General features: G+C 40.9%; 1 protein-coding gene across 1 annotated transcript in view; it reads right to left on the bottom strand.

The window, feature by feature from the left end:
* Window positions 1-18,640: 18,640 nt before the first annotated feature.
* Window positions 18,641-19,548, bottom strand: part of PIK3C3 (phosphatidylinositol 3-kinase catalytic subunit type 3) — a 72,235-nt gene continuing 71,327 nt past the window's right edge. Inside the window, exon 26 of the mRNA XM_062613388.1 lies at window positions 18,641-19,392. Within this exon, the coding sequence (XP_062469372.1) occupies window positions 19,378-19,392 (15 nt within the window). The 3' untranslated portion in view covers window positions 18,641-19,377. The remainder of the gene's footprint in view (window positions 19,393-19,548) is intronic.

Genomic DNA, 19,548 nt, shown 5'->3' with positions numbered 1-19,548 from the left:
TACAAAAACAATAAAATAAATCAGAGAACGAGGCTGTGCTGTTTTTTTTAACCCAGATAATTTCAACTCCATGGTTTAAACTTCAGTCCCGCTCACAGCTGTATCAACACAGCTGAAGGGGCGGCAGGGAGCTTCATGTGCTCCAGAAAAGATGCAGCATGTAACTACTCCCAGCAGAGCCATTCAGTCAGATGGTTTGATGTGCCCAATCTGCATGGGAGAACAAACTTTAGGACAGATTCAGTTCAGTGTGATTGCACAGCAGTTTGGACCTTGTTCAATGCTAAAGTGTTGTGTGATGGGTTCTTTTATCCCTGAGTTAATGTACATAAATGATCTTTTAGAACCAGAGTCTCTCATGTAATTTTGATTTTACAGAATCTAAATGAGGGTAAGAGGAAATTATAGAGGAGAAATGGAAGTCCAAGGAGTCACCTAAAGACTCGCAACACTGTCATGAAAATTACTGTGAATTAGATAAATGGTCAATCTATTACACAGTGGAAACAGCAGAAACAATTTTGTGACACCCCAGACAACACAGTAGTAAGTAGGTTAGTAATCCTGCCCTCGAAAGACCACCCATGTATAAACCAGCACAAAACTCACCTTTCCCAGGTGAAAATATGGAGCCGAGAGCACTTCACAGGTCTGCAATCGTTACAGCACCTTAACATGCATACAATGAATGAGGCGCCAAATGTATTTCTTGATATGTGCGTGTCAGAGATCATTTAAAGTTCTAATTCAAACAGAAGGTGCCATCATACCCTTTTTTTTAACAAACCATTGTTCACAGATATAAACCAGTCCAATCCTTTTGGATGTACTTTTTTGGAGCTCTCTTTGAAGAAGATAGGGAGCCTTCCAAGAGCTATCACACAGAGATCTAAACCACTTCATTAGCTTTTTCTAGGACACCACAGAATAGTTATGACTTGATTACTTTTGGGCTTACTCTCAGACTCTAAGATATGACTAGGATTCAACACGCGTTGTGTTGAATGTGTTTCAGTTTGCCTGCAGAAAGCTGAACACCAGAGAGGTGGCTGGATAAACTATCAGTCTTTATCTCACAGCCTATGGTTTTGAAAGCCAGTAATACAGGCAGATGGAGGCAAAACAAGGCAAATTCCATGGGCAACCCAGAACTGACACCATTTTCACATCATTGTTAAGTTACATCAGTGAGAACAAGCAGTAAAACAGCTTTACTATGCACAAAGTGAACACTTAGCCTGAAAACAGCTGAAAATTACAATGGGTAGCCCCATGGACTGACTGCAAGTAAATTCTCCAAGCGGATGCTACAATGTCTTACAGCAATGATAGCCTGGTGCAGCAAAGCTTGCATGTTGCTCAACTTATCTGATTAGAAATAGATACTACCCCTAGGTCAGGATGTATCTCACCTTAAGTTGGCAAGTCTAAAATTGAGATACCTTACCTATATTAGGGGTTTTGTTCCCCACTTTGTAATCAAGGGAGAAAGAGAGTGGCAGACTACTGCTTTAAAGCTGGTACTGGAGGTGGGAAAAGCCCAGGCCTTGGTGTGCCCAGCTCTCTGCATCCTCCATGGACAACAGTTCTGTACTCCAGCAGCACCACTGAGCAGCCTTCAGACTGGCTGGCACAGGTAGGAAAGTAACCTCAAAATGGGGGTGTAAGGAATGCTTCAGATACCTGCCTCTGTCAGAAAAGCAGGACTTTTCTGCTGCTGCTCTTATCAAGTGTCCTGGCTTCAGCTGGGATAGAGTTAATTTTCTCCCGAGCAGCTGGTGCAGTGCTGTGTTTTGGCTTCAGCCTGAGAACGATGCTGGTAACACACTGATGTTTTAGTTGTTGCTCAGTAGCACTTACCCTGATCAAGGACTTTTCAGTCTCATGCTCTGCCAGTGAGGAGGGACCCAAGAAGCTGTGAAGAAGCAGAGACAGGACACCTGACCCAAACTAGCCAAAGGGGTATTCCATACAACAGCATGTCATGCCCCATATAGAAACTGGGGGGAGTCACCCAGAAGGCAAAATCACTGCTTGGGTCAGGGTGGGCATCGATCAGCGGGTGGTGAGGAATTGTGTTGTGCGTCACTTCTGTTTATTGTTTTCTTTTCCTTTCCCCTTTTAGTTTTATTTTTTTTCCCCTTGGTATTTCCCTTATCATTATTATTAGTAGTATTGGTATTGTACTGTACTTAGTTATTAAACTGTTATTATCTCAACCTGCAGTTGTGTGGTACTTAGCTGACGACTGGTTTTAAACCATTACATCAAGACAGATTACAGCTGGGGGTGGTGGGACTGTAGAGTACACATCCTTGGGTCTCCATGGTCCTTCCTTTCCATCCCCTGTGCATGTCCCAGCCCTGAAGGAAGCTGCTTGCAAGCTGAGCACCTTCTGTAGCAGCACTGACAGCACCGGGGAGCCTCAGGAAGGAACAGCCTTCCCTGCTCATCACAGCCGGGTTTTCATCAAACCCTACCAGCTGCCCCACAGCCTGCACTGGGACACACGCTGTGTGCTTTATTCAGCAATATCCCCCCTCCTATCATACCAAACTCCTTTATTTGATTATCCCTTTCTTTTGCCTTTCCCCCCTCCCCAGCCTCCTGCCTTCCCTGTCAAAGCCTCGTCTCGCCTTCATTCCCTAATGTAATTAGCTCCCACAGAACACCTGGGTTCTGCGTGCTGGACTGATATCTTTTGCATGCAACCATCTCCTGCTCAATTGCTTCAATTAGCTTCCACTGTACACCTGGGTGCGGCATTAATGTGACATCTGTACAGTTCAGGGAACGTCTACTCCATTATGGAGCTTTCCCATCACTTATCGGAAAGAAGGAGATTATTGTGCCCTTAACTGTATCTCTGCCTTAGCCAGAGGGATCATTCTCTGCCTCCTTGTCTCAACTGCAGACACTTGGCCTCCCTCCAGATGTTGAAGCTCAGAAAAAATGGGTCCTCTGCAAGAGACGTGAAATCACAAACCATCAAGGCTTTGGAAATAGCAATTTATTGGAATGCTTGGGCCTGGAACTGCAAAGCTGGATAGAGCTGTTATAGCTCTTGCACCTTGATTGAACTCTGTATAATCCCAGCAAAGTGGCTTTCTATCCTGTTTGGGCTGGCTGTAAAGTGAGGGGCTCCTCAAGCTGTGTAGCAGGACTGTAGCAGGACTGTAAAACTTTCATTACACTCGACTGCTCAAGTTGCTTGCAGTAAATTGCAGATAAGAACGTTCAGGAGATGGGTCCAGACTTTATCACAGGTATTTCACATTTGCATCAGTGGAACTGCTGGCCAAATGTACCCCATGCTCTTCAAAAGGACATTGAAGGACAGTGGAAAGGGCATCTGCAGAAGGTGAAACTGCAGACAGTGTGGTTACTTTAAATTTAACATTAACCATAATAAAAGCTGTAATAAAATAGTCTGCCCAGCGCAGGTGAGGAGAAGTGAGGGCTAATGCTTCCTAGGAAAGATGAAGGCTTTCCCCTGGATCCAAAATGACAAAGTCACCATGCTGGGTTCATAAATTAAATGTTTATAAAATTAAAGCACTTAATAGGCCCTATTTTGGGACTTTTAGTGAACAAATTAACTAGTATAATTCTATTTGATAAACATCAAAGCTAAGAACAACAATTTTAGTGATCGTTTGATGAAGCTGGAAACTTTATGCTATTATTTCTCATCCATTTGTCTTTTCTTGTAACCACTGATCCCAGGACAGTGACCAATAGCTTCAGTAGTCAGAAGTTTCAACTATATCTGGTGGACTAGGGAGGTCTCAATAACACTACATGAATGCATGTCTCATGGAAATTAATCTTTAATCAAGAAGGGAAACCTTAATATTTTCTCTGCTGATTAGAACAGCTGTAGTGTGAGACCAAGAATCATTAAACAGAGAAGCTGAACTAGAAATGTTTATGAACTGTCAAGCTTTAGAAAAAACAAGAAACCCAAACCAACAAACACCGTCACTTTAGTGACCCCAAGAAAATTCAGCTGAGCAACTCCTCCATAACAGACCAGTCAGTTCTTCCATACTTCCACTGTTCAAGGAACAAACTGTTCCAGTGCGTTATTTGGAATGTCCAACAGATGCCCCCTTTGGGTTTGCACTTTAGAAGAAAGCAAATGTAATACTTAAAGAAACCAAAGGAGTGATGGGTGATCACTGTGTTGCATTAAACATGTTTGCCCTGGTCTATTCATCTACGCAGTCTATGATAAGACACATAGAAATCACCATGAATTATTTATCTCAGGACCAAGATATATGATGACGCACCAAGAATCATAATTATGCAGATGGTGACCTCATTTCCAAATAGTGACCCCTTTTAGCTGAAGCCAGACTTGGTCATGTGAAGCGTCCTATGCATATTTTCTTTTATTTTTTTGAGAAAAAGATGATGACGACTATGACGCTAAAATAAGACTTCAGGTTAACTGCTGTTGGTTAGTTCTTTTTGTTGCCATTTTCTTCTATTGTGACTGGTTTATTGCCTCAAATTCATATGCAAAAATCTCATTAAAGTATCACAGAGAGGCAAGAACGAGCCGCAGGTCAATGGAAAGAAAAGATTATCCCAAACCGGTTTTGCTGCTACAGAGCATCTCACATGGAAAGTCAGTATGAGTAAGATCTGAGATAAGCATTTTCAGCCACAGCAGAGGTGTCCTCCCCTCATCCTTTAGTAAGAAACAATATTAAATAAGCCCTTCTTCTTTGGCTCCTGGGCTGAGACAGTAAATCATTTCCCTTGGAAGTGGTGCATCATTTTTTATGTCTGTGTGATCAGCAGAGAGTAATTTCCTTTTGATAGGGGTCTCTTTTACATACTGAGACCACCCTGCATCGGTTATAGTAGAATCCCACAATGAGCTCTACTACCTTCAGGGAAAAATTCCTCTTCTCAGAGCAGCCTCCCATGTACCACTGCATCACTCTGGATTTGTTTCCTGTAGCAAATATTACTTACATATATTAATCTGCTGAACAGAAGAGCTCCACTGGTTGAAAATGTTGCTTTGAAAACAAACATGAATTAAACATACATGTACAAATACATCTATAGTTTTGGCTTCTTTTGGGAAAAGGAGAAAACTCCAACACCCTCAGTTCCATTTGTCATCATGGCCAGGGTTTACTTTCATAGCAAAGCTTTCCATGGAAGAATGGTTAAAGAGAACAAAATCACTACATGCTGAGGTTTAGAAAAGTCTGTCCAAATTGAATGAGAGGTGACTGACTCACTGGAGTGTAGGCTTGACCTGACTGCTATGGACTGAAAGTGCTTTTTTAAAGCTCTTTGTCTTGATGAATGCTATCTATAACATCTCTCGTAGTGTCTTTTCTGCAATGTAAGATAATGTGAGCTCGCACAGTGAAGAATTAGCAGCCAATGGGCTAAGAATAATGAATATGGAAGCACTTTCCAAGAGGGGGTTTTTCCTCTTTCTGTCGTTAAGACTTTTCAGGAGAGTATTCGACTAGTCAGAGACGGAAGGGATTATATCCTAAAGCTAATTAATATCAATCAGTCATCAGTACTAGCTGATTTTGTGAGCTCTAATTACAGAGGAGTCCAACAGCTTGGTCAATCACACCGCACAGAGGAGTTCTGGCCATCTCCTTGCTCTCATCCATGGAGCAAGGGTGGGCTTTTGCTTAGTCACGCAGTACAGAGTTCTCTGAGGGAAATCACAGAACAGCCTATGGGCACGAGGGAAAGGACATCAACCCCTGGTTTGCAGCTTGGAGTCCAGAAAGGGCACAGAATTTGGCCCCTCTCCCAGAAAAGCTCCATCAGTAGCAGACAATGGTTGTGATGTGGCAGCTGTGACTCTGTGTGATGTCCGAGCTTCCTGAAGGGAACCTCTTTGTACTTCCTTGGAACAAACCCATCAGATTGATTCTGTTGTAAACTGAGTGGGCTGCCTGCTCTGAGACATGACTTACATTTTGGTCTTGCTTAAACCAGGCATAATATTGTGCTTATCCTGAAGCATGAACTTTAATGTCAAAGAGAGAAACCAAGATATTTGTCAAAGCCCTGCCTGACTCAATGGGTGGTTTCAGCACCACAGACACTCAAATTCTTCTTAGGATCCATTTTAAGCACTCTTTCTCTCCCTGAGATATTTAAATAAAACCAGTTTTTATCCTGCTTTCATCACTGCATCATGTTTCCCTTCTTTGTGATGTTTTAAATGTCCTTTAATTGTCATCACACATAACAGGAGAATGTTGTGAAAGCAATCAAACTAGACAATGGGTCTCAGAACATCTACAGCTATGTTCAGCTCTCCAGATGAAGCTCAGGACAGCTTGAAGGCACAGCATACATCAGGCTCAGTATGGTCACTATTCCCCCAAGGCCTCAAGGCAAATAAGGGGGGGGGGAGGGGGGAATTGAAATAGCTAAAAAAAAATAAGTGCTGGGCTATCCTAAATGAACTTTGAAGAAACAGATGTGATATTGCATGGGGCTCTTCCTACCCAGACAAAACAGCCTTTCTGGGTTAGCAACCTGGAGTTCCTCCTTTTCACCATCTCATTCCAAAGGCTTGCAGTGCAGGCAATAGCAGGAAAAAAGTTTCAACCAATACCAACATGTAATTGAACTGGGTTCCTAATCACCGTACCACAGGGTACAGCAGCACTTTAAAAACAATGTATTTAATCATAGCGTCCCACTGACATCAGTTCAATGGCAGCTTCAGCTGCTCTCACCTTCAAAAAAGAACTTTCTTGCCTAGACTTCAATTAATCACGCTGTCTAATTGCTCAACGTTTGCAACCTCGTACAGATTCTTTGCACAAAACCCTGTCACTTCCACTTGTTCTTTCTTCTCAGTTTGAATATACAGGACTTCAGAAATAAGAAAACTCCCTTATCCAGACTTCTCCTTCCCTGCACTGCAAGACAAGACTGTAGCTGCTTTCTGATTTGCTTTCTTTGTCATAACCAAAACAAAAATCAATACCCCCAGGGCTCAGCCTCCTCAATTTTAATCCATTACAGAGACTGTCAGTTTTCTGGCTTGTGCAAATCAAGTTCTTCACTATTTTGCCCAAGAATTAAGATGAAACATTCTTTCAGCACATGTTCCATGTTTCCCTGAAACTGATCGATTTGCTTTTAAATCAGGAAACTTTTCAGTCTCCTACTACACAGCTATACTCTTGTGCTTTTCAATAGGAAATGATTTCCTAACTCCCATTTGACTCTTAAGTTGTTAAGGTAATTTTATTTATACTTATATGCTTCAGAATACACCAAGCCACTGAAAAGCATATGGAATTTTCATTTGTGCTTGAATAGTTTTCAGTATGCTATTTCCTGTATTATATTTTAAATAACATTTCTTTAAAGAAAGCCTTAAGATAAAGCATTCATCAGAAGCAGACATAAGAATGGAACTTTCTTGCTCAACAGGTCTGCTCTTTATGTATATAATTTCTTCCTCTGTTCAAGGCATGTTCTCTTCTTCTGGGACAGGCACCCATTTCTCTCTTGAGCTTTTTACAGGCTGTTTGCAATGAAAATGGGTCACAAAGTGAACATGCTTTACACTTCTAAACATACGACCATATGCAAGGTCAGCTGTATTGTGTCATGTTTTCAACTGTGACCAGTTACAAAAGTCCAAAGAGTGGTGAGAAGGATAAGAATATATTCATATTTCTCTGTTGTATTCTCTCAGTTCCAGTGAATCGTAGGTTAAGGAAATTCAAGAACTGTGGGTAATACTGTGTGTTTAAGTGACCTTGATAAATGTTTCTTCCATCCATTTATATAATTGGTATTTTGCATCCACAAAACACTACAATAAGGAGCTTCATAGTTCAATTATGCATTGTGTAAAAACATTTCCTTTTATTTGTTATCAGCCTTGCTGACTTTCTTTCCATACCATCTGCTCATTAAGAAAGAGAAAAAAACAACCATTTCTTGTTCTGTATTACTCTGGATTTTCACAGAATGGCTTAGGATAGAAGGGGCCTCTTGAGACCGCCTAGCCCTGATCAAGCAGGGTCACCCGCAGCAGTTGGTTTTTGTTCATCTCCATTGATGGAGATGTCAGAGCTTCTCTGACAAACCTGTCCCCAAATCTGACTAACCTCACAATAAAAATAAAGCTCTCTTATCTTCAGGTTGGACTCCCTATGTTGTAATTTGTGTCCGTTGCCTCTTGTCCTCTCACTGGACACTACTCAGAAGAGTCTGACACCATGCCCTTCTTTCCCAGGTATTTATACACATTGTTAGGATCCCATGGAGCCTTCTTTTCTCCAGGCTGAAGAGTCCTAGCTCTCCCAGCCTCTCCTCATAGGAAAGATGGACCAGACCCTTAATCATCTTTGTGGTCCTCTGCTGGACTTGCTTCTTCAGCCATCTCTTTTCTAGACTGAAGCTTCCATGTCCAGCTCTTGAGCCTTTGCTGCAAGTCATTTCCTTCCCTTGCTTACCCTTTCACTCATCTTCCTATATTCTAGATCCAACAAATCCATTTAGGGATGGGACAACCATAGCTTTGCTTGCATTCAGCGTATAGATGCACATGCAAACACGCAGTGGCATGAGGATGTTTTCTGCACATTCTCTATTCCTTTTCTAACAAATCCTAATGTTCAGTTGCTCTTTCACTGCTACTGAGCACGAAAAGATATTTTCCTAAAACGATTTATTAGAACTCCGAGATCTCTTCCCTGAATAAGCCTTTTAACAGATGGGGTTGTATAACGCCAGTTTCTCCTTATGGCATTATTATTATTATTATTATTATTATTATTATCACTTTCAAATGCTTCCCTCTATTCTTCCTTCAGTTTTTGCTTTACTTTCTTAAACAAAAACTGGAAAAGGAATTTATTTAGCATTAGTATTTTTGCTCATTTCAATTATTTTCCTGTGGCAAAGCAGAAAAACTGAAAGGAGAGGAAAAGAGGGGTAAAAATGGTAGAAATGTATGGCTAAAGATGGAATATTGAAGCAATAAGTGATCCTACAAGTAATTTTCTTTCTGAGGTGGTTACAGCATAGCATATGGAAACATCTTTTACATGGTAAGTCTATGCACTGACAGAAGAATTCAGACCCCTCTATCAAGACCGTCAGTACTATTTCAGACATATACAAAGTAAGCACCTCAAGGGCTGAAGACTTCTGGCCTGTGAAAGCCAAACAGCCATGTCTTTGCTACCTACTCTACCTACTGCTATGTAACTTGCTTTTCGAAGCTGGATTGGCTCCTATGACCAGGTGCTTGGAGGGGAGGACTGCTTTGTTGCAAATCTTTGCACTTTTCTTTCTTCTCACATTTCCAAGACAGTCTTGTTTAACTTCTGACATGCAGGTTAATGGATATGAAACCCCACGGGATGTGATCAGAAATGAGTGGATGTCGAAGGGCAGAAAAGGTGTGCCACGCTATGAATGAAGTAGGATGTGAAGTGTTCATTTTAAAAGGATGAGAAGCACTCAAAATACACTGGGGACCAAAGGCACACCTTAAAGTTAAGAGAGTTGGGGTTGTTCAGCTGTGAGGAGAGAAGGCTCTGGGGAGACCTCACTGTGGCCTTTTAGTACCTGAAGGGAGCTTATGAAAAAGATGCTAACAAACTTTTTAACAGCACCTGTTGTGATAGCACAAGAGGTGATGGTTCTAAACAGAAAGAGGGTAGATTCAGTCTGTATATAAGGATTCTTTATGAAGGGAAAGGTGAAACACTGACACAGGTTGCCGGGGGAGTTGGCAGATCCCCTATTGCTGGCAGTATTCAAGGTCAGGGTGGGCAGGACTTTGAGCAACATGATCTGGTTGAAGATGTCCTTGGGTATTTATACAGTTTAACAGTTCTTTTCACTTTGACTTAGAAAAAGAACCCCTCATCTTTTTCTGGTATTTACAGGTTGATCAAAGTGAAAGTATGCAAGTTGAATTATTTCTAGCAGAAGGTATACAGTTTCTTCAGAGGATTTCTCCTGTCTTCTATGTAGCTATGTAGTGTCCATTCTCATTTTACAGTTAGCTATCAAGACCTAGCTATGCTATTTACAGGGGAACTTCAGGTTAGATATAAGGAAGTTTTTTACTGTGAGAGTGGTGAGGTGCTGGCAGAGCGTGCCCAGAGAAGTCATGAATACTCCATCCCTGGCAGTGTTCAAGGTCAGGCTGGATGGAGCTTGCAGCAACCTGCTGTAGCAGAAGGTGTCCCTGCCCATGGCAGGGTTTGGAACTGCATGAGCTTTAAGGTCCCTTCAATCCAAACCATTCTGTGATTCTATGTGGTATTTCATTTGGGCTCAGGCTGCCAGTTTCTTCCATACTTGTTAGTATTATAGGAATGCTCAGAGAATCTAGACCCATGGTGAGAATCACTATGCAAACATAATGACATGGTCCTTGCTCAAAAGAGCTTACAATTGTAAAAGGTCAAAAGAAAACAACACAGATGGATGCAATAGATGAAATAAGAACCGCTTGGATCCCTGCTGCCAGATAGACAGGATTTATTAGAGACTGGATAAACTGTTCATAGATATGAAATGGCAAAGAGCTGGCATGATATTTATGGAGCACTGGGATGAAGTCTGTCTTTTATTGTGCCAGCAGAAATTCACTGTAATGATATCAAAATTAAGCAAAAGAAAATAAAAGTAGCCTCCTTCCCATTCAGATTAGAGACAAACATGTTAAATTTTATGGAATTACACAAAATAGGAGGGGAATAAAATCCTCACCAGGCACTTGCAAACTGCAGTATCAGTACAAATACATATTTAACTTCAGGCAATTTATGCAAGTCTCTGCCTTACAAAAGTTAATAATTTATGCTTCACCTGGACCAGAACATGTTTGCCATTTTAAGCTTCACAAAATACCTGAAATCAGGTAAAGAATAGAGATCAGAGCAAGCACATCTGAAGCCTAGCTATCATGGCAATTGGATGCTACATGAAGATTTACAGCCCAAAACTGGGCATAACAGAACAGCCAGTTGATTTCCTAGGGCAATGTAATTATCTACTCCATGATTTAAGCTTGGTTGATGTGAAATACATTTGACTCTGTTCCAGCTTCTGAGAAGATGGTATTTCTAAAAGATGGTACTGCCTGCTACAACATCATCCACTAATAAATCTAGTTAAAAGCAGTCCATCTTCTTGGGACACCACCACCCCTTATGGTTCTGAGAGGAGACCACTCGTTCTAGTTCACTGGCATTTGAATGTGGGAGAGGTACCTCAGTGTTCAGTGACAGGGCTGTGCTCCCAATACTTCACTGTATGTGAAGCTCTAGAACTCCAGCAGAAGTGGGCTCAATGGAAACAATGATATTTTCAAGGTAACCAACTGCGTGAAAATGTGATGGGATTAACCCATTCTGTGAACACTCTTGTACCTATGACTCACCTCAGAAAACAAGTGTGTGACCACAGAGTCCTACAAATTAAAGCCTAAGCATCATCTGGATGCATGTTTAATCCACATGTCACAGTGAATTCCACTGCTCTGAGAGCAGCAATGTCTGCGTACCAATGACTCTGACCCCCTCTTAAGGAGGTGGCCCAGTACCTTGAACCTCCCCTCTCACAACTAGTAGGACTTCAGACTCCTTTAGTATGATCTGAACTGGGAGATTCAGTTAGGGATGCCCTCTACTTGGTCCTTGAAAGGAACTGCCTGTACTGGAAAATAAAACTGCCAGGAGTGGAGTGCATTTCAACCTGTATTTAAGTTCCCATCACGGTCCATGAAAATCTACTCAGTACAGTCAGTTAAATCTACTAATTCCAGAGTGAGAGCATCCTAAATTAGGGACATAAGCCTTGCTTCAATGTCACAGAATCACAGAATGCTTTGGGTGGTAAGGAACCTTAAAAATCATCTAGTTCCAACACCCTGCCACAGGCAGGGACATTTTCCACTACAACAGGTTGCTCAATTTGGCTACAACTAAGCACATAATGCTATTTGAAATGGCCTGGGGTAGCTGACCTCCATGGCAGGCTGACAAATAAACCATGGAGAATATAGGTAACCGATGCTTTTCTAGAGCAACAGCTAGAGTCCAGAAGGGATACTGGCTGGATCTGGGAACTACCTTATGCAAACTTCCTTTTGAAACCCTAATTTGTGATCCAAATATCACTATATAAAGCTCAGGCTGATGACCCTTACCTGGTTGCCTGGCAAACTAGAAGGAAGAGATTATTCAATAAGTATCCAAGGGTAGCAATTGACCAGGATCCTGTAGATTTTTAACCTACACGATTTAAGCATGTGTACAGTTGGCAGCTTTAATCTAGTAGGATTAATTGCACCAATCTGTGTCTGTATGGCTCCACCTACAATGGCCCCACATTCCTTTTTCATGTTTACGTATTACAGTACAGTCCACTGTGTAAACTGTAGTCAAGTTTTTGACCAGTGAACACATCTTCAGAGATATTTTAGCCCAATGTCAACACTCTGCAGTCACAAAAGTTAGGACAGAGGATAACCCTGCTATTAGAACTGTGCTCGTCTTTGAACAACACCATAGCTGGAAAATGGCAAACCACAGTGGTAATGCAGTAGAACTCAAAATGCAAAAAATTGAGTAATGAGAAGAACAATCTTTATGACTGAACAAAAGGCTCAACACTAAGGCTGCTATTGAGGATCATTAGTAGGTACATGACCGGGGTATTAACATGGGCAGCAGAATAATGAAATAGTGGAAAAACACACTAAGTAAACCTCTTGTATATATACATAATGGAGATGTAAGACTGAACAGTCAGTGTCCTGATTTACTCTGATTTAAATTAGCTGGTCTTCTTGCTTATCACATAGCTCAAACTGTAAATGAGAAAATAATCCTTGGGACTCATAATTCTCAGTTGTTCTTGAACACACCCATTTACAATCTATGTGGTGTTAAAGTAGAAAAAAACAGCTTTTAGATATCCCTTGGCTCTTCATTGAATAAAACAATTTGTCTGTTGTAGCACATTAAATCAGGATCAGGTATCCATTAAACTGGATGACGCAAATGCAGAAAACATGGGCGCTGATAAAAAGGCCTGAGAATGCATCTTGTGGCTATTGCTTGCTTAAGATGGAAAACTGATAACCTTATTTTGCTGTGCTTCAGTTAAACCTTATTTTTGTATGTACCAAACCTTAGCATTAGTTTATGAGAGCAAAGAAACATTTTCATTCCTGCTGTTTTTCCTACAGCTTTCTAAGACAGCAGGAGAGAACTGCCAGAACTGTGTTTGACAGGAACAGGAGCTCCAGCAAGTACATTTCTTCAGGCAGCTTTCAACTCTAAGGTACGGAACAAATACAAGCAACAAACCTAGCCTGAATGCAAAATGCGATCAAAACGCATTGCCATTCGGCAGATTATAATGGCATTTCCGAGATCCATCTGAAATTAAAGCCCCAAGCAAGGTACAACTTGTGTGAGACAAGTTAAAAATGAGTCCTGCACCACTGAGCTTACAGAGCTGGGACGGAAATGGAAGTTCAAAGAGTGAAAAATCTTCCAGGCCAATAGACAATGAAAACCACAGCCAGGAGTGTAACAGAGCCTCTCAGCCCCCATTTCAAATACAGTGTCCATCAGCATGGGAGCTAAGACCTGTCATCTCATTTGCAGAGTAGATGCTACTCAGTACCTTGTTACTGGGATGTGGTTTGCAATGTGGAAAAGATAAACGCAATATGGGCCACTACAGAAAAGATACCACCTAGAGGCTTTAGTAAACTGTGTGGACTAAACACATAAACCACCTCTGAACTATACAACACTTATTTTTAACCCCATTCAGGATGCCACCAAATACACCTCTTACGATAGGCAGCTCTCCGCCATGCACTCCACTTTTAAGAATACTTCATCCATTATCCCAAGGTCTGTTGCTAGGCTTTTCCCTTGGAAAAGAAATAGCTTCCAGGGTAGTGCTGCCTTGGTAGATGGTGGTCAGAGACCTCAGCTGAATCACTCCCTTAAAGAAAGAGCTTCATGGCCACACATGCTCCTGTCCTCACCCCTGAGGTTGGTGACTGAATCAGACAATCATTACAGCATCAGCCATGTCCCCTTCACCTCTGCTGGGTCACAAAACTTATTAGCCAGATCAGTGACTGCATGATCAGACCTCAGCATCAGTACAGAAACAGTTATCTACACAAGAACGGCTCCCAGCAGGGGCAGCAACAAGGAACAAAACCCCAAGTTTAAGATGAAATAGAAGGATTAAGGGAACAGACACAGCTACACAGACCAGATGTGCTGTCATCAGAAATCTCTCCCTCGTACGTCAGTTGATGATGATATAGCATTAGAAAGGTGACAGACACCCTGAGTATGGGTGACATCATAGATACAGGCGTATAAAAACAATCCAGTATTTACCACAAGACTAAAAAAATCTCTGTTCCTGTCCTGGGAACACAGTGCCCCTGTCGCAGGGCACCACAGTGGCAGATAGGCAAGATGAATAGGCACTGCTCTGTACTTGCATGCAGGCACAGAGCTTGTTATTCTATCTAAAGTTCAAAGGGAAGTAGTTTGTGAATGGTTTGTTAAAAGAAGAGATTTTTGCCTAATTACTTCCCATCTTCTTAGCTAGAAAACTATGTATGACTGTGCTAGAAAAGAAACCTATTTAAAAAAAAATCATAAATCAATTATTCTTTCACAATATGGGTTCTTCAGTCTCTAATCAGCAAGAGATGTTATATTAAACAGACATGGGAGAGAAAAGCCTTTCATTATGATTAACTTCACAATATGATTCCCAGTGAAAGAAGACTGAAAAAAGAATTGTGCAAAACATCTTAATTTTATAGATCAAGGAGAGATGAAGCAGTGTGACACTGTGGAATGTGTATCTGTACGATGTACCCATTGCATGTTCCAATTAATGCCTTAGCAACTAACAAGATGAGGAAAGAGCCATTATCTTACTGTCACTGTGAGGACTACAGGCTGGAGCAAACTGAAAGGCTCTGCCATGGAACAACTGATACCAGAGCTCCCCAGAGTCCCCACAGAGGTTCAGTCCTCCCCTCACATCACTTTCTGTGCACTGTAGTTTATGAATTGAACATCTTCCCTTCTGTAAATTTGCCCCCTTCTGCAACTTTGCCACCTTATGATCCTTCACCCATGATGAAAGGGTTAGGAAAATACTTAGGATAAACACATTTTTGTCAGGGGAAGGAACTCAAAGCAGCTCTGTCAAATTTTACAAAGGCTATATTTTGAATTTTAAGTACCCCCCAGTGGTATAGCTTAATCCACTTTGGAAAGGACCATCCCGATTAATGCCTGTATGTAGCTGAGCTATGAATTCCTCTCCAAGCAGTGTTCTTGCTGTTTCATGTTTGAACCCATGCAGATGAACCACTTCATGCCTCAATACTCCATAAGGAACCAGAGTTTGGTATTTTACACTCCAAAGTGAAACTTCTTACCCCCTGATGGAGTCTTATCTAAATCACAGATGCTTGGAAGGACAGGATGACACCAATATTGCACTTAAAGTACCTTCTCTATGACAAGGAATCATCCCATCAGCAGAAAAGGTTACAAAAACCTATTTTAACCACCTGCAATCTGTTTTCAATGCCTCCCTTAAGACTTCTTAAATGTACATGCTTCAGATACCTCATAATAACCACTGTATTTTACCATCCAGTGATGATACCAGGTCTTGTGACTAACACCTCTGCCGACTACAAAAGGCCACTTAGCAATACTGCCTCTCTTTGCTGCCACCTCCTCTGCAAAGAGGTGTTAAGATTCCCATTCTCTGTTCCTCCTTCCCTTTTCCAAAGCCATTATTCTTCCAAAGCCTTGCAGAAGTGCTTTTTACTTTAGATTACACACAAGAACAAAACTGTCTGTAAGAACAAGACATTTCTTGTTAAGAGGATATATACCTTTCATATTAAAGCAAAGAGGCCATGCCTCTCTTTCTCATGCCCTAACCGTAACACCACCCGTACCCCCCCAAGTCCTACTTTGGCAGTTACTGAATCATCCCCCCAAAAGAAAGTCTGTATCACTTTCTGCTCCTGATGCACTGGCAGCTGAAAACAACCAATGACACTGTATAGGTAGGGGAGGAAAAAATAAGATGGAACAATTTCTTTTGCTTCCCTCACCCTCAACCCAAGAAAGACCACCAGAGATTTCAGGGGACAATAAAATCAGCGTGAAAACAAGATGGATGTTGAAAAGCAAATAAAACACCCACAAACTGCTTCACAGCACTTTTCAACTGCAGTTATACAAAATACAACTGCTGGGTAAAATAATTCCAGGGCAAAATTATTTTTTGACTGTTCTGTTTGTTTTTTTTTTTTTCTGTCATGTTTCCTGGAGAGACTTAACAGGATGGCCTCTGACAAATTACTGTGACACAACTGGTACAGCCTGCTTTCCTACCAACAGCTGCATCATGCCCTGATGATACACATGATGGAGCTCAAAGCATCACTCATGTAGAATCTGTGTTTACACGCCTTACACTTCCCTGGTCTGACTGGGGACCTACCTTTGTACAACGTAATAGGATTTCACCTTTAAGACTTGTACTCCTCACGGCAAAACTGGTAGTAGGAGTTATTCAAGGGATTCAGATTAGAGACCAACACATAATATACTCACAGTACTGGACTACACAGAGATATTGAGCCACAACAGATAAACTATTAAAACAGTCTTACTTCAGTAGGTCATTGCATTAGACTAATATATTGAACAAAAACACCTTTAATTTACAACAAAATGGCTTATTCCCCCCCAGTTGTTTTGTTTTACTTTGACTACATGATGCTGCACGAAGTTCTAAGAGCCATCATATTTTACAAAACAAAGTTGCAACTTGCTTTGTATATAAGGATTAAAAACATCTATTGAAGTGTGGACTTTTAGTAACAATTTTCAACATTTGGTATTTAGATGACAAGACTTAAACAGATACATTTACTTACATCTAGTATGCTGTAGCAGTCCCAGTGCTGTCCTGTTCTTCAGCTGTAAGGGTTCATAAAAGCTGGGAACAGAATATGCACAGCAACCCCAGAAACATCACCAGTTGGATCAGGGACATACCCAGTTAGTTTGTCAGTGCTCACCTGGTACATGTTCTACTTTGGGAAATACACTGAAAATAGACACAGGATACACTCAATAAGCAGAAACACATATGAGCACACTGTTTGGATTAAGTTCCACTGATCCAAGCAAGCTTTTCCACCACTGTGCCTCATGTTCTCCATTTATAAAGTAGCCATTGATTTACAGTGAAGTCATGGTCTTCCTAAGCCTTACCTATCATATTCAGATACCATTTGGATTCACATGCTAACATTTGTAACTGACTTAGTGTATAGTTTCAATAGGCAGTTGCATAGTCCAGGTTACTAATTTTAAACCATAAGACATAGTGAACAACCATGTATTAATTTGTCATGTGTTTATAACAGTTATTGAACACTTTATAAACCTTTCTGCAAAGTGGAATGTGCTGTAGGATGAAGTTGATGATGTCTTTTGGTTTTTAAGGAGGAGTCATGGTCTGGTCAGCTGGTAAAGAGTGGCTCATGCCTGTATCCTTCATAATTAGTGATGGGCTAATTGGGGGAAGAGGAAGTCTTCTTCAAAAGAAACAGAAGAAAAATCCTACAATATAGTTGAAAGAGCTGGGGGTCAGGAGTCAAGAACTCAGATAAAAGTGTGGCCACATCATATAAATCAAAGTTGTGTGAGCATGTACAATGCTCCTTCAAAACAAAAACCACATATTTCTATGCAGAGTTTTCTTTTAATGCCTGAAAAATCCGTGCTCTCAGAAATACGTTTGGAAGATATTATAAAACACAGCATGCAGAATGAGTTCTTGGGAAATGGAGGCAGTAGAGAAATATGTATTTCTGCCAGATGAAAAGAAGACTAAAAAACGTCAGAAGAAAATGATAATTACCACTTCGTAAAGAACAGTCAGCTAAAGGTAAGAGGTTCTACTGTGGCTCCGCTGTGGCATTGTGTTTTGACAGCTAACACAAGCGCTAAATAACTGGGGTAGTAACAGCTCCTCTAAGTTGCACACACAGGGGAAAAGAGGGGCTGAACCAATGTTGTTCTTAAGTAGAAAATTTGAGTAATGCATAACTAGAGGCCCATCACAGCCCCGGTGGGGTTTTCTCCACCAAAGCTCTTCTGGTGTTTGCTAGTGAAGAAAAGCAGAAAGCAAGACTGACTCACTAATATTAGTCAGATTCAGATTCAAATTCAAATCTGTCCTCCTTATCTTTTTAACTGGGAGGAATTTCTTCCTGACTTAAGTCATTATTACAAAAAAATACAGGAGTATAATAGCACCCTTTGAAGACATGCACACATTCATGAAGAGCTAATTATATTGCTGAGCATTCAAACCAAATTCATTATGAACTCAACATGTGGCACAGAAGTCATTTTATCAGGGGCCTTATTCCCACATCAAGCAAACTGAGAAGTGAAAATCCTTGCAAAAAGCCAAGAATCATAAACATAATCCTTTAGTACACCATGTCTCAGCACATAAGATTAAAAGACAAACCAGAACACATCAAGACTGCAACAACAAAGAGTTTATTAGAGTCAAGAATATATAATCACTGTACAGAAAATATTCAGAGTTAAAATGTGAAATAATGAACCGCTCACTGTGCATTCTGGTTGCTGAGCCTGTTAGTGATGATTTAATTGGCTGCCTACAGCTGGCTAACTTATCAGCACTTTAAAACATTTTTTTTAGCAGGGAAGAAATGCTTGTCCTTTCTAAACGGTAACATTGCCCAGGGTGGGAAATAAAGGAGCATATGAATTACATTTAGAACTTACACAAGGAACAAAGTTGGTGGGAAGGGAAGAAAGGGGACTACCACTACCGTGGTTTTTCTGCATGGAGGAACTGTAGCCTCACTGTTGTAACTTTGTGCATACTTATATTCTGTACAGCAGTGATTTTACTTTTAAATAAGAAAGTATATAGCAGGTGCAACAATTTACCACAGCCCATTCCAGTTACCTTTGGCTTGAGCCTTTGAGGCTCAAATGTTTTTAGTGGGAAAAAATGCCACAGCATCTGAGCCCCAAGGATGGTACAAAACAGCCATTTTCCTTTTAATAATGGCTGGCGTTGAACCTTCAATGAACAGAGACTCAGAAAGCTTCTCTACCTCCTGAACTCTCTATTCTCATGCTACCAAACCTGCAGCTTTTGCCTTCCAAAACTGGTGAAGTCCACAAGGGCTTGAGAAAGTCTCTTTCTTGAGCATTTGCTTTTTTCCACCACAGGTAGGCAAAAGGCTTATTTTCTCCAATACTAAAAGAAAACAAAAAACACACAGCACAGCATTTATTTAACTTGGTTTGCTCTCAAAGTGGTGTACTCTTAAGTTACACGTAAATTGAACATGTTTAAAAACATGGCAAAACACCTAAAGGCAGGCAATTTTCACAATCCTTTAGGTGAATAAAC

This window comes from Pezoporus occidentalis, unplaced genomic scaffold, assembly GCF_034315485.1.
Source record: "Pezoporus occidentalis ecotype Australia unplaced genomic scaffold, CSIRO_AGI_Poc_V1 ctg166, whole genome shotgun sequence".
Classification (NCBI taxonomy): domain Eukaryota; kingdom Metazoa; phylum Chordata; class Aves; order Psittaciformes; family Psittacidae; genus Pezoporus; species Pezoporus occidentalis.
This window is presented reverse-complemented; position numbering and strand designations above follow the sequence as displayed.